Source organism: Aythya fuligula, chromosome 8, assembly GCF_009819795.1.
Source record: "Aythya fuligula isolate bAytFul2 chromosome 8, bAytFul2.pri, whole genome shotgun sequence".
NCBI lineage: Eukaryota > Metazoa > Chordata > Aves > Anseriformes > Anatidae > Aythya > Aythya fuligula.
In genome coordinates, this window is record NC_045566.1 from 2,027,355 (window position 1) to 2,044,969 (window position 17,615).

General features: G+C 56.9%; 2 protein-coding genes across 2 annotated transcripts in view; both read right to left on the reverse strand.

Annotated features, from left to right (window-relative positions):
- DNAJC6 (DnaJ heat shock protein family (Hsp40) member C6) overlaps positions 1-6,314 on the reverse strand; it is a 43,574-nt gene extending 37,260 nt beyond the window's left edge. Inside the window, exon 1 of the mRNA XM_032191952.1 lies at positions 6,291-6,314. Coding sequence (XP_032047843.1) covers positions 6,291-6,312 — 22 coding nt within the window. The 5' untranslated portion in view covers positions 6,313-6,314. The remainder of the gene's footprint in view (positions 1-6,290) is intronic.
- A 1,245-nt stretch (positions 6,315-7,559) lies between these two features.
- Positions 7,560-16,865, reverse strand: AK4 (adenylate kinase 4). The gene is made up of 5 exons (XM_032192750.1): positions 16,505-16,865; positions 12,171-12,290; positions 10,871-11,043; positions 10,410-10,528; positions 7,560-9,794 (listed from the first exon to the last, which is right to left on the reverse strand). The coding sequence occupies exons 1-5, from the start codon at positions 16,647-16,649 to the stop codon at positions 9,680-9,682; spliced, it is 672 nt and encodes a 223-aa protein (XP_032048641.1). The 5' UTR covers positions 16,650-16,865; the 3' UTR covers positions 7,560-9,679.
- Between the last annotated feature and the right edge of the window lie 750 nt (positions 16,866-17,615).

Below are 17,615 nucleotides of genomic sequence, written 5' to 3' on the forward strand. Positions count from 1 at the left end.
AATTCAATGAACTAAACGTTTTTTTTCAGAGTTATTCCATTGCAAACACGAACTTGCTCTGTTCATTAAAGCACTTGTTTCTTGAAAATTAATGTTTGAAGCTTTCCCTTTATCTTACCTCAAAAAAAAAAAAGAAACCACCATTGTTTCCACACTATCACTGACCATAAACAGCATGCAGAGCTCGTCCCCGTTGTTAGATTTTGTACTCCCATTTCCCAAAGCACCTGGTACTGCTTTGTAGGGCAGATCATTGTCTCTGCACCTCAAGGCACCATAATTTCTTCTTTCCTTTCTCTTTGTGCTTACACGGACTGTGGCCCCTGCATTGGGACCCTGGGCCAACAATGCATGCTGAGAATTAACATTTTTACCTCCTCTCTCTTCAAATGGCTCAAACCCTAATCAAACCACCCTAATTCATAGACTCCCAGATTTAAATTTCCTTCAATGGCCTTGTAACAAATAATCTATAAAATGGACTTTCTGGGAGGGAAAAAAGAATAACAAAAAGCCATTATAAGCTCACTTAATTCTGCTTACCTTCCCTGCAACTTCTCCAGGAAGGCTGATGGCATTCAGCCATGGCTATGTTTTGGAGAACCCTTCAACCACCCAGGAACCCACCCTGCCACTTTATCAAGAATTTGAGCTATGTGCCAGAGAAGCCAGCCTGCCAGGGCCAGGAGGCTTAACACCTGTGTAAATCAAAGCAGTTTGGTGATTTTTTGACATTAAAAACAAACAAAAAAGACAGCCGCTGCCACCATCACCTTCTTGTTCTTGTTTAGTACCCAAGTCTACAGCACAGCCACTGCTGAATGCATTAGGTAGCAGACGCTGCTTGTATCTATAGTTTGAGATTTTGATGCTTAATCTAATTAGTCTTCAGGAATTTGGTGCAGTAAAAGCCTCTTCCCTGCCCTAAAAACTGATTTGGTACAGACCTGATGACTGCAGCTGTCACAGCATCACATTTACCCTCAGAAGCCCCACATCACAATAAAAATACAGAAACTAACCCCAAAATAACCCTTCCCCAGCCACATGCATGGCCGTGGGGTTACAGCCCTGCTCACACCAGCTCAGCCCCACAGGGCAGGGGGGAGGACACTCCACCTGGGTTAGCTTTGACCCAAATTTTGACTCTTCCATCAGAAAAGCAAGAGCATCACCACATTTTTCTCTGTCAGACCCTTCCTCCTGGACCTGCCCCATGGGTATTTGACTCTGGCAAGCGTTCAGAAGCTTTGCTCTCAGAAGAAATGTCTGTCCCACCACCCTCCTCCCTAGGGAGAGCCCAGTACAGCCAAGCTCTCTCTAGCTGCCAGCATTTTAAATAAGTGCTGCTCGTTTAACCCTGGTTAAGCAAATCTGATTGAATTGATTAAAGCCAGCAAGATCTCGTCTGGGCCAGGCTGGGTTCCCATCAGCAGGCAGCCCAGATGGGCTGGAAGAAATAACACCACTGCGCTTTGGGTTGCTGCTGCCACAGGTGGAGAATATCTTAATGTTTCCATTTTACTTTTGGCCTGCTGCATCCAAATATTAAAAAAATACAAAACATAAACACTCAAAACTTTTGTTGTCACGTTCAGACACGAGGTATGAGGTGTGGTTCCAGCTCAAATGACTTTGGGGCATAAATGATGGGTGCAGAGAGGATGACACCCCCTGCCCTCCCACCTGGGGGCTTCATTCATCGTTCGTACAGCTCCATGAGCTGCCCAGGAGCACTGACACCCGTGCACTACTCCAGGAACAGGCACATGATAGCACCACGGGTACAGGCCCTTGGTACGGAGCCAGAAATAGGGTTTCAGAGCAGTATCAGGACTTGTGCTGAGGATAAATACGGGATATTTGGACTGAAGTCAAGGACAGCCATGCGGTTCCTTTTCTGCTCGTGGCTATGGGAATGGTTTGTCCAGGCCTGGATTTGCTGGAGAAATGAGGAGCTGCTCGGGCAGCAGCCACGCAGGGCAGCGCCGCATCTTACCCCCATGGGATGCGCTGGGCCCCAGGCAGACCGGGCTGGGATTTTTAGGGATGCAGGGGGAGGGAGGGGAGTCAGATGATCCAATCCTTTCTGAAGTGGCTTAGAAAAGTTGTTCTGAAAGAAAAACTAAACCTTGCCAGGGAGCCAAAAATGTAAAATTTGAAAAGAAAAGAGGCCCCCTCGGGCTCCTTGGTTTGCGTCTTCTCTCTCGCAGTGCACAGCGTTCCCACTGTGGGTCAGGACTTAGGGGCGGACAACTTGGCCGTGAAATATATCTCGCACATACAAACCATCCCCCTTTGCACTACCCTCCCTGCCTCCTTCCCCCTTTTTTTATCAATACAGCTTGTCATTATTTTGTTTTCCAGTGACTTCAGCGTGGCTCCGTTATTATCTCCCCGTCCGTTGCTGCCCTCCGTGATATCACACGCCATTAAGCGTATTGCTGCCTCTGCATGTTTTTGTAGCTCGCCTCTCAGCCTTGTTAAATTGCTGCTGGGGACGATGCACGGCTTACTCACGCCACCCTAGGACTTTGTTTCCGACTGTTCAAGGACTCAGGGGGCTCCCCAGCAGCGGTTCAGAGTTGGGGAAACACAAGGGACACCGATCCCCAAGGGGACATTAAATCAGGGAGTGTCACCATCAGCTCAGGAAGTCCCCAGCCTGCAAGCTGTTGGGAAATCGGAGGCTGTGCAGCTGTCCACACAGCGCATCAAACCTGAATCAGGTATTTGGGTAAAAATCAGGTATTTTGGTGCCTGTCTACCACCCGTTCATTGCTTCCCTTTCACTGCACAAGTGGTTAAATGCCATGAAAAATCTGGGCCTCCTAAAGCCCGTCCGCAAGGCTGCAAAATGCTCTTGTGCGTGATGCTGACTGGAAGTTCTGAACCACAGCAGCATCTCCGTCAGCACAAGTCCTGCACCCCACAGCTGGTGCCTCAGGAAAACCCCAGCATTGGGAAAAAAAAAAAAAAAAAAAAAAAAAAAAAAAGAAGAAAAAAAGAAGATTAAGGAGTTTGATTTAAAGAAAAGATTGAAAACTAAAGGAAGCAAATAGGTTTCCTGTGGCAAATGCTAACATCGCCGATCAAATGTGTGAGCTGTGACACGCAGCTCAGCTTTCACCTGCCACGACCAATGCCATGAATCCCAAAGCGCCTTGGCTCATTTTCCGGAGACATGATGCGATTCCCTCAGCATTCACTGTGCCTGAAAATAATCAGCCGAGGCTCTCGGGTGCCACGACCAGGGCACAGGAGAGGAGCCCTGCACGCCGTGAGCACGGCCCCGAGAGCAGAAGAGGAGCTGCAGGCAGCATCACCACCCCTTGCACGCCGCTCTTGTCAGCAGATCTGCATGGGATGGAGGATGGGGCAGGGGATGAGCATCCTCACTGCAGCTTTTAGAGTTTCTCTCTGATGAACATCTACGTGAGGTCCTGCCCGCAAAAGGTTGGGAGATGCAGATGGGCCTGACAGCACCGGGAGGTTCGCCAGCAAGCCAGCACTTCTTTTTTTCCCCCGTTGAAGTGTTCCCACGCTCTTACAGATTTTGGTAGCGGGCTGCTGCTCTAATACTAATTGGAAGAACAGCATTATTAGAGCCTTGTTACTCATTCTGGCTGGTATGAAGCATTGCAGCACGGGGCCTGTCTCCGCTCGCAGCACCAGCTGACTTAGAGCCCTCGATCGCGGCGGTGGTGCGGTGTGGGCCCAGGTCTGTGTCCGTTCCTCATTTCCTTGGCCGTGCTCGTGCACCTGCCCCCAAACAGGCAACACTGTCCCCACGGTGCTGCCTGCACTCCGCAGTTTCGGAAGAGTGGCTTGGATGTGTCTCAAGGGGCAGGAGGTTGAATTGCACCGGTGTGGGGGCCGTGGCAGCGCATCGCCGTGGCTGTGGCCGCAGGCCGAGCGCGGAGAGCTGCAGGAGCCAGAAGCCAGCTCCTCGGCTTCCACAGCACATCCCGTGCCTGCTGTGCCACCCAGCGCTGCCTTCACCCCAAAATCTCGGCTCTGGCAGCTCCAGCACCATGCTGGCCTCCCAGGACAGCATCCTGAGCACACACAGCATGCCCTGGGCTGGGATCGGTGCTGCCGAGCGAACGTCCCACAGCTCCTGCACAACAGCCCCACTGCAGAGGGTTCGGGCACAATCCTGGCCCCCACCTCACTCTGCCTCAATGAGTTTGCTCAGCACGGATCTGTTTCCCTGCCAGGATTCAGATCTGTGTGGATACCACTTCCCATCCTGTGTATTTTGGGTTACTGAAGACAAAAATATATTTAGGGGAAGAAAATCTCTATGTTGTCTACAGCGCCTACCAAAACAGGGCTTCATACGCTACCGTAACGTGAACTACCTTAAAGGTTCATAAATTATTATTCATATTTGGCTATAAATAATAAAAAGAGCTATTTATAGCGTTTCAGCTTTGAGAGCTCCTCACGGCAGCTTCGCCCGCGCCCCTAATCCCATCTGAGCGGCGGCGGCAGCGGTGCCCTGGCAGCTGGGATTTCCAGGCCGCGTCCCTGCAGCCCCAGGGTTTTATCCTCCAAATCTGCACGCCGGGGGCTGGCACGCACAGGGCCGGATTTCAGCAAATCCCCACCCAAAATCCGTCCCGTTGTTGGGCGGCCGAGCGCCCGCCAGGGCTGCTCGGGGCAGGGCGGCGGGCGCAGCGGGCGGCGGATTACTCGGGTCAGCAGTTAAAGGCCGGAGCTGCCAGGGCTGGTGGAGAAACCCAGAGCTCAAGGACAAAGCGTGGTTCCTCCTTAAAGGCCACGGCCGCCCCGAAATGCTGCATCTGTGGGCTGTGAGGGTTTCTGGGGCCATAAACAAGCAGGCTGTGTCACAGCTGTCTAAATATAGTGCGGCCCGGGTTGCCTCCGTGCTGCCTGTGCCATCGGAATGGCTTGATGCACAGATGCGTGTTTATTTTTTTCTCTCCGGGCAGGCTATGACTAAGAGAAATCTGCCGGGGAAGGGACAGCAGAAGATGGAGGCCCTCGGCTAAATGCAGGCACTGAAAAAGTCCGTCGTGTGCAGTCCTGGAGCCCCGGCCAAAATATTCCTCACCCTCCTCCTCCTCACCCTCCTCCTCCTTCTCTTTCTCCTCCTCCTCCTCTACCTCCTCCCTTGCCAGCACGCAAAACAAGGCTGCAGTAATGACAGCCCCAAATACATCAGAAAAACATTAAAAATCTCCTGATTTCAGGCGATCCAGCAGCACTGACGGGCAGGACAGCCGCGTACCTGCACCGTGGCAGCGAGTGCAGGTCCTGAGGCCACAAGCCCACCACTCGCCCCGGCCCTGCCGGCCCCTCCTGCAGCAGCCGCAAATTTTGCCTTTTTTTCTTTTTTTTTCCCTTCTCTCGGGCCTGAAGCAGGGCTGTCATGGGGAAGGCAGTGCCGTGTTTGTCTCACGGAGCACGCAGTGCTGAAGGTCAGCCCCGCAGCAGATGTGCTGCAGGCGGCTGCGTATCCGCGCTCCGTATCAGCGCTTCCGTGCTACACGCACACCGGGTAACCTTGCTGCAGGAAGGCCCGGATACAAGCTGGAATTATGATTATTTCCAGCCCCCCAAATCATTTCCTTTCCCTTCAGGGAAGGCGGTATGCCCAGGGGGTATTCACAGCGCTGCTGCGTACGGCCGCTGATTTTGGGGTGCCGGGAGGGATGGAGGGAGGCAGGGACTGGGGTGCTGGGATGCAGGGACCCAGGATTTTGGGATGCAGGGAGGCAGGGACTGGGGATGCTGCGATGCTGGGGTGAAGGGATGCGGGGACCTGGGATGCAGGGACGCCGGCATTTTGGGATGCTGTGATGCAGGGACCCAGGATGCTAGGATGCAGGGACCTGGGATTTTGGGATGCAGGGACCCAGGATTTCGGGATGCAGGGACTCGGGATGCAGGGAGGCAGTGAGGAAGGGACCCGGGATTTCAGGGTGCAGGGACCTAGCATTTCGGGATGCTGTGATGCCGGGACCTGGGATTTCGGGATGCAGGGACCCGGGATGCAAGGAAGCAGGGATGCAGAGAGTCAGGGAAGCAGAGACCCACGATTTCAGGATGCAGGCACCCGGCATCTCAGCGTGCCGTGATGCGGGGGGATTTCGGGACGCCCTCTCTCGCCTTGGGGCGGCCCGAGCGGGCAGCGGGCTTCGTAGGACCCCCCCCCCAGACAACGAGCAGCGGGCAGCGGCCCCCGGGAACCCCTCCAGCGACCCCTTAACCCTGCTGCTCGCCCCGACCCCGGCCCCGACCCCTGCCCGGTGCCTCCTCACCTGGCCCCGCCGCCGCCTCCATGCTCCCGCCGCCCGCCGGGGCCGCGCCGCAGCCGGCAGCGCCCGCTCGCGGGGGCGGCGGCGGCGGCGGCGGCGCGGGCACGCGCACGCGGGCACGCGGACGGACGGACAGACAGGCAGAGGGACGGACAGACAGAGGGACACACAGACAGACGGACAGAAGGACAGCCAGAGCCCCCAGAGCCACCCAAACCCCGTCCCTAGCTCGCGTCCCCTTTCCCCGCTCCGGTCCCGGCGATGCGCGGTGACCCCCGGGGGGACCGGGGCTGCTCCCCCCGGGGCTGCTCCATCCCCCCCCGAAGGTCCCGATTTGGAGCAATTTGGCTGCAAACAGCCGGCAGGAGTGCGGAGAGCAAAGAAAGAGCATCGCCCTGGGGGTCTACGCGAACCCCGGGGGCGTCGTGCGGTGCAGGTGAGCGGGCAGGAAGGGGGGAGCCTGGGTGATTTTAGGGTCGCGGTGAAGTTTGAGGAAATATCAGCAGCCCTCGGATGTGGACCCGCAGCCGCTTTGCCCTCCGTGAAATCCTGGGGGAGAAAATGGGGAGCAAACCAAAGGGCATCCGCAGCTGGCACAAACTTCCAGAGCCCTCTGGGTTTCTCCCAAATCCACCCATCACCCACATTCCCCCACTGGGGTTCAGCTCCTCAGCCCCCCCTCCCCGATCCCAGCAACATTTCCCACCCCATTTTCCTTTTTCCCCCTCCAGTCACTGCAGTCTCCGCTTATTCCACACGTGGCACCGGGGCCCCGAGCTGCTGGCTGTAATTAAAAAGAAGAAAAAACGACGGGATCTGCAAGGTAGCGATGAGCTGGGGCACTTCCAGCTTTTAATTCCCTCTGCCCCGATCCACGTGACGGATTACTCGGGGCACAGAGCGAGCTGGAGCGTTGCTGCCCCTAATGCTCCTGTGCTTTTACTGGGGGACGCTACACGGGGAAATGAGAACGACTTTCTGTGCAACAGCCAGCTTCATCCACAGCGTCTGAGCTGCCTTTTTAACTTTTTTTTGTAGATTTTACCAAATAAAGGAGCTGGCTGTAAGGCAGGACCCAAAAAGCAGCATTGGGTTCAAGCCAAAAAAATATAGAGGGGAATTTCCTCCCCTTGGAGTGGGGATGCTCCAGCTCCTCTCCTTCCTCCCCATTGTGCCCAGTAATTCCAGAGGCTCCTTGGCATGGGGAAAGGGCTCATGCAGAGCCCAGCGCAGTGGCAGTCGAGCAAAACTCACAGACAGACACCGCCAGCACAGGGATAAGCAGGAGAAAAATTTTATTTACATCTTTCGAGCAGCAGCACAGCGGTGGCCACACCCCGGGAAGAAGCTGCAGGAGCAAACGGGGGGCGCGGGCCCCCAGTGCCCCCCACGCGGCACCTTGGTCCTTGCAGGATGCTGGAGGGAAGGGGATTCAGCACGGAGCCGAAGGAAAACACGGCAAGGAGGGAAGGCAAGGGGCTGGGTGCGTGCCGCTGCGGGGTTTGGTCTATGAAAGTGCACAGTACAACAATTCTTGTAGAAAAATCCGTCCCGAGGGCTGGAGGCATGCGTGGTCGCAGGGCTTCTGCATCTACAGAAGGGTTCAGAGCCTTGAAAACAAGTGCTCGGGGTCTTTCCTGGGGAAAACCCAACCGCAAGCCCCGGGCTGGGCAACACATGGGGGATGGATGCTGCTCTGCAGATGCCCAACGGCTTCTGGCTCCGTTATCAGGAGAGAGCCAGAGCAGAGCTGCCTCTGACTGAGCCAGCAACTGTCAGGGGCTCCTCTGGCGGCATTTAGATGTGCTGAAGTTTTGCACAAGCAGCCAAAAACAATCCCCAAAGTCGGTTCCCCCTGCCCTGCCAGAGACCTGCTCTCCCAGCAACAAAACAGCGACACTTCAGCACCAGAAACTTGCCCAGGCTGCTCAAATTGATGGCACGGGGGTGGGGGGTAGCGACAGCTTTTCTGCATCCCTGCTGCGCTGCCCAGCTCCACCGGGGCAGGCAGCTCAGCAAGGCGTTCTCCAAAGTGGATGCTAAAACTCTGTGCTTTTTTTTTTTTTTTAACCTTTAAAAATACACATCTCGCTTTTTTTTTTTTTTTTTCTTAAATATATAGTCTATAAAATAAGGCAACTCGAGGAGGCCAGCAGAGCATCCCCGCGGATTGGGTGCTGTGCCCCCACGGGCTCACAGCACATCCAGTTGAGAAAAGCTGGGGTCTGTGCCCAGGGCTCCTGCACACGGGGCAGCAGCAGCACCCGCAGGGCCTTTTAATCCCAGTTACACAAAGACATCTGGGCAGAAGGGGCACGCTGATGCTGTTTCAGACGAGGTGCAGGCTCATGCACATCACTGCTGAAGCGGGCTGAGCATCAGGGCACAAACATTTTTGGCAGCCCTCACGGGCAGCGCAAGAGCCTGCAGCCACGGGGGGCGAACCCCTCCACAACGGGCATTTCCTCGGGGAACAGCCCAGGTTTCCACAAGGACCTCGGGTAGAAAGGCAGCAAGGAACAAGGAATGACTCGAATTCTCCTCCAGAACGCAACGCGTTAAAATCAATCTCTGGGAGAAGCTACAACACCAACATGTCTCATGGTACGAAAAGCTACGGACAAGGTAAGCACGAGGAGTGCAGCTCTGCCCTGGCTCTCACCTGCTCACCTGCCTGCTCCACGTCACACCAGCTCAGGACAAGCCGACTGTATAGCAGCTTTTCAAAATGCATTTTTTTTTAAATCATCCCTCTTCATAAAAAAAGCACAACTAAGTAGTTTACCTCCCATGTTTTCCCTCTTCTGTTTCTATCACTGGAAATGCGATCTTCACATTTCTGAGCTCTGCAATGTGAACGTTTTCTGTGTTCCTCACCAATTCCCACGGGGCTAAGTCTCGCATTCTAGAGCTTTATTTCTCTAAGAAATAAATTTAATAGAAAATAATTTAAAATGAAAAAAAAAAAACCTACAACAGAGTGATCTGCAGTAAACAGTACTGTGGAGCAATGGAATGACGCATTATAGGCCTAGAGAGAGGCTGGGGTTTCATATGGGGGTGGCGGGGAAATCATGGCAAGTTGTGTAAACCTGACAGAATCATTACCTAGGTTTGCATCACTGATCTGTGCAGTTGGATCACCGGCAGGAATACTTTCTAGCCTCAGAAGGAAAAAAAAAAAACCACTTATTCTAGCAGACTTGACCTTATAAGCGGAGACCTCTTCACCCTGATGCTGGCTGTGACTGTGTTTCCACAGCTGTTATCCAGCACGCCTGGGGAAGCAGCCGTAGGTACTGCATGATCACCTAATTTGAGCACAGCTCCAGCACGGTGCAGAGAAACCAAACACGTTATCCCCTCAGTCCCTGGTCCTCCACCCAACCGGGTTAGTTTTCCTCCTCTGAGTGCAGAGGGGGGATCTTGTTGGAAAGCAGAGCGTACACGTACGGCCAGATCTTGTTGGTCTCCGTCCCCGAAAACGAGTGCAGGATGCCCCTGCTCCTGGAAGAGAGTTGAGAGGAGAAGTCAGCACCTAGGGACAGGACCCCTGCAGGCAGGGCGTGCTGTGAAATGCCTCTGCCTGCCTCTGGGGAAGCTTGCCCGTGGCTTTCTGGGCTGCAGGAGGGGCAGCGAGGGGTTAGACGTGTTCACACATGGGTGGGCTGAACCCCAGCAGTCACCCCTAATCCCACCACACACCTCCCAGTTCCCACGGGAGCAGCAGCTGGAGAACCCCTTCTCACCTCCCCCGCAGCCTGGATGCTCCCAGTCCACACATTTTCTGCCACCCCTTGCCCTGGCTTCTCCTGCCCTGCTGCCAGCTGCCCCATACTTCACCTAAAAGGGCAGGCAGGGGCCTCAGCCTGGTTTTTGCAGGGCAAATACACCACCCCGGGCTGCAGAGCACAGGGGGTTATTTAATGAACTCCTCAATTTATGTTATTTTAAGCAGCACAGAAAGATGCTGCAGGTTCTGTGAGCACAGTGAAGCGCCCTCTGCAAGGCCACCCCCTCTGTGGACCCCGATGTGGTGCTGAGCGCAGTGATCTGCCCCCCAACACCCAGCAGGGGCCGTGGGCACGCTGTTTTAGGTTTTTTTTTGCATGCTATACTCACTTGTACAGCTCTATCACCGGCTTGGCAGCGTCCTTGTACTTCCTCAGGCGGGCAGCGACGGCCTCGGGTTTGTCGTCCTCGCGCTGGACCAGCGGCTCGCCCGTCAGGTCGTCGATGCCCTGAGGAAAAGCCAACACCATTTGGGGGCTGCAGGTCCCCAGAGAGCTGCCCCAGCTGCCCCGTGCCCCGGCTGCTTGAGGCAATTAACATCTAAGCACCTTCCTGCAGCGCTTAACACAAACCTCACTTGGCTGAGTGCATTTTGCACAGCTCCTCAGGGACAGCTGCCAAGCACAAAGCCCTCCGGTGCCCCGTGGCCCCCGGGTCTTACTACATGGGATTTCTTCCCCGGTGGTAATTTAGGATCGTGCCAGCCCGCCCACGCAGCACGAGGCGCCTCTGACCTTTGCCTCCCTCCAGTCGCTCCGGACAGGCACAAAGCCAGAGCTAGGGGCTCTTACGTGCACGTGGGGCGGGTTGAACTCCATGTTGTAGACCCTGCCGCTCGCCGGGTGGATCCAGCGGGCGCTCAGGCGGTCCTTCAGCGTCTCGAAGGGGATGTTCAGGCTGATCACCAGGTCCAGCTCGCAGATCCTGTCCAGCGCCTCGGCTTGCCCCAGCGTCCGCGGGAAACCTGCGGGCAGAGAGGGGCTGGGTGAGCAGCAGGAAAGCATTTCTCTGCCCTCGCCGCGGCGCTGTAAAGATAGCACAGCTCCTTGCTGCAGCCCAAACGGTGTGAAAGAGAGGCATCCGCCAGATGGCTGCGACAAAAAATAGCTCCTCCAGCACCGGCTCCCAAAATACAGCACGCAGGTCGCTGCAGGCTCGTGTTCTCCAGAGAAACCACGTCCAGCAGGAGGACCTGCCCCATCTCCCCGCCTCTCCTGGGCACCGCAGAGCTCAGCGAACATCTGAAAAACCCCAGGTTTTACCCAAGCAAAGAATTATTAGCTGAGAGCTGGTCAGGACACCACCACAGCTAATGAAGGAGTCGTTAGGAGAAAGAATACGTGAGGTCTGCTTTGCCACGTCTAGTCGGGCTGTTATTTGGGTATGGACTGCTTGAAATCAGCACGCTCCTCGCTCCTTGGGGCAGGGCATTGGGCACAAAGTGGTGGCAGGACAGCAGCTCGTCCCCGAGCTGTGCTGCCTGGGGGTAGCTCCCACGCAGCACCACAAACCAGCCCAGAACAGCCCCGTGCTGCACGAACCGGGATCTGAGCGCTGGGATGCATGCTCGTGGATGTTGAAACACGGGAGTTTTAACACAGCAAAAGTACGGAGTTGTTTATACAGCGCTGCTCACTGTGCAATTTGCCAACCAGCAGATGAATTAAGCAGTGTTATCCTAAGAGTGGTGAAATTTTAATAGCAAGGACTGAGTTTGGGGTGGTTCCTCCACCCACTTTCCTCTTTTTGTGCCTTAAAAAATAGGAAACAATCAAAGAAACCCTTCAATATACAGAAATGAGGCTCCCAGTTATTAATAACTGGCTATTCCTCCTCTTCTCACACTCCATTAATTCAGGGGCTGCTTCAACCCGGCCTGACCCCACAGGGCTCAGGGTCCCAGCCACCCCTCCCGAGTGCTGGCCCCCAAAAGCACTGCCCTTGTGAGAGGTTGGGTGCCATCCGCCCCAACTCCTGCTGCCAGCAGGACCCCAAAAGGCACCTTCGGTCTCTCTCCTGCTGCTGCAAACCCCTCGGCAGCACAACGATGATCTAAAAGCCCCCGGGAGCCTCCTGTCTGGATTCACTCACCGTCGAGCAGCCAGTGCTCCCCTCGCCGCTTCTCCAGCTCCGTCATCATCACGCGCGTGATGACGTGGTCGGGCACCAGGAGGCCTCGCTCAAGGTACTGCTTTGCCAAGACGCCAACTTCTGTTCAAGTTAAAGAAAATTTAAAAAAATGAATGACGTTTCTGCTTAAAAAACACCGCTCCCCCTCGAATTCTGTCTGCCCTCTGAGAGCGCTCATCCAGGAGCCTCTCGGCAGCATCCCCGTCCTCAGAGGGGACAAATTTGTACATCTGCTGTAGAAATAATCCCACTGCACAGAACCACAGCGGCCGTCACTGCGCTTTGGAGAAGTTTCCAGTGAAGTTAAGACGAGAAATGATGCGTTTGGGTAACGTCTGGACAACTGGCAGCACCTGGCTCGCAGAAACCAAGTTTGCCTCCTCCTGCTTCCACGTCCAGCCGTCGCCGTGAGAAGCTGGCACTACCTTCTGGAAATTACCCCAAGAGGTGCAAATTCAAGATTTCACACGCAGGCTGCGGCAGTAAACAGGCAACATCAGAGAGCTCGTTTGGAAACACAAACCTCAGAGCCCTCACTGCAGCTGCTGAAGGCAGAACACGGCTTTCCATCCACCGGGCTTTACGACTTCAGAGGCTCAGCTCAAAATACACGCAGATAAGAGAGCTATTTCCCAGATCAAACACCTGAGAATATAATTGCAGCGTACCTGCAGGGCGAATACACCTGAGCAGGCTCCTGCTTGATTCTCCCCCGCATCAGCTGGAGCTGAGAAAGTGCTGCAGGAGGAGCCCCGCGGGGCAGTGAGGGCTCCCTGAGGGATAAACCTGGCCAGGACCCACCTGCCCTGCAGCCTCGGCCACCTGGGCAGCCAGCAGCAGCCCTGCTTCCACTTCTTTTTCCCATTTTTATTGCAGCTTGGGTACTTTGAGCGGTGAGGAGGAACGCTGTGGTTTCTGCCTGCCCCCAGATGGTGAGAAAAGGGGCCTGAGACAAATTCGGCTGGGTCTTACGTTACAGATTGCCCACAATTTTGTCTTAGGCACTCGGAGACACAGAGAAACTGTGTGGAAATAGAACTGCTCCTTGGCACCAGCTGGGGCAAGTCCTGACCCTGCCCCTGGAGAGGCTCTGCCCCTTCTGTCTGCACCAGGACCAGACCAGCTCCCCTTCCCCAAGCAGCTAACACAGGGTTTGGAAGCAGAAATTAACATTTTGGCAGATTATCGAGTGAGGCCAGCATGTCCCAAAGCACCGGTCCTCCACCTGAAGTCCCAGGAGCCGTGCTGCATGGGGCTGGCTGCTGGGGTTTTGCACCGATGGCTGCGCACAGAGGGAGGTGCAGGAGGGGCAAAGCCCCCCAAATCCCAACCCGAGTGGGGTTGCTCCCTCCTCTCTCTCCACCAACCTCTGCAGCACCGCCTCTGCCCGAGCTTGGCCCCATACTGGTCCCAGTATTCATTACTGGGGACTTTGGAGCACGGCGAGCTGCCTGAAGGAGAAGGGGCTCTCCAGGCTCTGCTTTTCCAGCCTGAAACACCCCAAACGGCGCCGTTCCCGACAGGCAGCAGGCTTTGTGCAGGACCTACAGCTCCCGGGGAGAGCCCCTCACCTCCACCCCAAAATTACAGCAACCAACGCCGCCGAGCAGCTCCGCACCCGGTGCCTTTCCCAAAAACGAGCTCGATGTCGCTGCCCATACGGTGATGGGGGAGAGAACATCAGGTCTTGTGCAAGCAGCACCGAGACCTCCTAGGGCAGAAATATTAAAGTGAAAACTTTACTCTTCTTCACTGACAAATCTTCCTCAGCCCGGGCACGGCATCCCCCTGCAGGTCCCGGTGTGATGGGCAGGGGTTTTCACCCGCCTGGCCTGGCGCAGATCCCACCCAGGGGCCAAAATCCACGCTGCTAAGCTAACGACCGCGGGACTTCAGACCCTGCTGTCCCCGTCCCTTCCCGGCTCAACCCTGCACCCGTGCCTCTGAGCTCTTATCAGCAAAGCGGGTCCCAGCCTCCAGCGACGCCTCCCGCTGCGGCTGGGGGCTGCGGGGGCTCAAGGAGAGGCTGTTCCCAAACACAGGGAGCAGGAGGCTGTGGCTGGAGGCACTGCAGAGCACCAGGACTTCGTTTGCCAGCAGCCCCCTGGGCAGACCCTGCGAGATAACGCGGACTTTGGGCCCCCCGGGGCAACCTTTTGCATGATTTCTTATTTGGGCTCCAGCAGCGCAGCCTTAATGGAGAGGAGGAGCTCCGGGTGGTTAATGCAGCACTGCCCGTGGTTATCTGTGCACCAAGCTGGAACAACCCCAGCTGGACGGGGTTCTCGGAGCCCCCAAACCACTTCCCCAATGCAGGGCTCTCACTCTCACCCTGTCTCTGCCAGCCTGGCCTCCCTGCGGGGAGCTGGAGCACGGCACGGCCACAAACCTGGGGATGTCACTGACCTCCCTCCCACCCCTTTTAGCGCACGGTTCCCATCATCACAGCACCCTTCTGCCCCCAAAGTGTTGCAGCGAGCAGAGACCCAGGGCGTGCAGTTTTACTGGAATTCACTGAGCCCTGCTGACACCCCGGGACGCTGCAGGCACCAGAGGCAAAGAGCTGGGCACTGGGACAAGAACCGGCCGAGGAAAACGGTCACTGCCCTCCAGTACCCCCGGCACAGCACCAAAAGCAGTTTCTTTACCTCCTGCTCTCCCCAGATCCAAACAAAGCACTTTTGCACAACAGGGCAGCCACGAAGCGAGGCACTGATTAACCAACACATCCGTGGCAGCGGATGCACTCGCCAAGTCACTGTTACAAAACCCCAAGGGTTCCAGTGGCAGCGGCACACCCAGACACCCCTCACCCTGGGGCTCGCTCTGTGCGGGATGCTCAGGTGTCCTTCGGCTTCCTGAGATGGGAAAATCACCTCCAAATCCACTCCTGCACAGTTTCCTTGCCCAGATGCTGCTCTAAAACCCCTCGGCGGGTCCCTCTGGAGGGCAGCGGGGTGTCTGTGAGACTGGCCTCAGCTCCCCTACAATGCAAAACCAGCGGCGCGGATGACAAACTCAGGAAGGGAATTTACTTCCATCCAGCTTCCTCCAGAGCTGGCACACCGCTGCGTGGTCATGTAACAGCTTGTCCAAAGCAAACAGCAAAAAAAAAAGAAAGGAAAAAAAAAAAAAAAAAGCAAACAGCTACACATTACTGAGAGCTATGACCAGAGGCGAAGGCAAAGGTGGCACCTGAAAATTACGGCGGCTTTGCTCCTGAGCAGCCTCACCTGAGTTTCCACCCCCGTTCCCCACCCGCTGCTGCACCGCTTGGTCTTCGCCCAGGTGCTCTGCGGCTCCGCCAACAGAGCTATTGGGATTTTCCAAATTTCGAGCCTCTCCCCAGGGGAAATATTGCCATGCTTTTTTTTTTTTAATTTATTTATTTATGGAAGGAAATCTGGGTATTTTTAAACGAGCCTGCAACGCCCCACGGAGCACGCAGCTCTGAAAGTTTATCCTCCCCTTTTTTTTTTTTTTTTTTTTTCCCTTTTCTCGTCACACCTCGAAAAAGGCAAAGCGCGGCTTGTTCCTCTGGGCTGTTTTGTGTCGTTTTATGGCTCCTCTGAGTCAGTTTCCTCCCCGGGGAACAGCAGCAGCGTTGGCATTGCCCAGCCACAGCTAGGGACAGCCCCACACCGCCCGGCTGCTGGCTCCCAAAACTTTGCTGGATCCATCACGGGCCGGGATGGCTGGCCCCGATGAAGCACATCACAACCCGTCAGCTCATAAAAAAGGGCTTCAGATGTGAAACACGGGGTGGGTTGGCAGTACTGTGCCCCCTGATTCTGGAGGGCAGCTTATCAAGGAGCAGGGCTCATAGGGTGCCCTGTGCCACCCCACTGGCCTCACCACAGGGGATTGCATGGCACGGCACAGCATCGGGACACCCCATAACCCACAGCAAGCTTCCCAGAGGGGTTTCCCTGTGGGAACTTGTATGTGCCCAGAGCATCCCTCGCCCCACAGGTGTCGCAGCAGGCACAGGGGGACCCAGGCTGCGTGACTGAACCCCATTCCTCCAAAACCCTTGTGTTAACACGGAAAACCCGCAACCCCAGGCGCCGAGGCTGCCCGTGGGTGCTCGTGCAGCTTTTTTTGGCTGTGCCCACCTGGGGCTGGGGGCAACCCTCAGCCCCATTCTCCCCAGCACACCCAAGATGGAGGGAAGACCACCTCATCCCCACAGTGGGGGGGGGAGATTTCCCCTTAGGGCTTCGCCCCCAGCCGTGAGCGACCCCGACCCCATCCCCACACCGCCCCCGGCCCCGGGGGGCACCCCGGGCACTCACCGCCGCCCCGGCCGAGGCTCTCCCTCAGGAACTGCCCGCTGGAGAGGTGCTGCAGCCCGAAGCTGCGGGCGATCCTCTCGCACACCGTCCCCTTGCCCGAGCCGGGGGGGCCCAGCACCACAGCCCGCAGCACCTTGGACGCCATCTCCCTGCGGGGCAGCCCCCCCCCCCAGCACCCCCTTCCCCCCAAAAAATCTCTCGCCTCACGCAGCCTCCCCCGAGGGGGGATGCGGAGCTGGGAAGGGGGCACGCAGGGGGGGCCCCGCCGCCTCGCAGCCCCCCACCACGGGACCCCGCATGCCGGGGAGCCCCGCAAAATGGCGTGTTAATGAGGGGGGGGGGGAGCCGTGCCGAGCCGAGCCGTGCCGAGCCGCTCACCCGCCGCCCGTACACATCAGCACGGAGCAAGGAGGGGGGGGGGGGGACACGGCCGCCCCCTCGGGCCGCCCCCTCGGGCTGGGCACCCTGGGACTTGTAGTCCTGCAAAACCCCCCCCTCCATTATAGATGGGGCAGGGCTGGGCTCGGTGCCGCCTCATGGGGCTGTGGTGACAACGGGGGGAGCACCGGGGGCGACGGGGAGAGCACCGCGGGGCGCCCCCTCGGTGTGTGCGGTGTGAGGTGGTGATGGGGGGGGGGGGGGGCTGTGAGGGGGCACCCGCGCGTGAATTATATGCGCGTGAATTACATATGCGTGAAACATATGAGCGTGCACGACACGCGCGTGCACGACATGCTTGTGAACGACATGCGTGTGCGCGATATGCGCGTGCACGATAGGCGGGTGCCCCCTCCCTCCCTCAGGAAGCGGCGGGCGCATCACATGGCCGCGCGGCGCTGCCATAAACACGCCAAGATGGCGGCCCTCACGCCGCCCGCCCGCCCGTGCTGCGTCACGGCGCCCCCCGGCCCCGCCGCCAGCCCTCAGGTGGGTCCGGCCCGGCCCGGCCCTCAGGGGGGCACCGCGCTGGGTTTGGGGGGGCTTCCAGCGGGGACCCCTTTCCTCAGAGACCCCCCCCCGGGTTTCGGCAGAGCTGGCCGGGCGCGGTGCTTCCTCCCCCCCCCCTTCCTTCCCGTTGCGCACTGCTGTTTTGGGGGATTGGGGGAGCGGG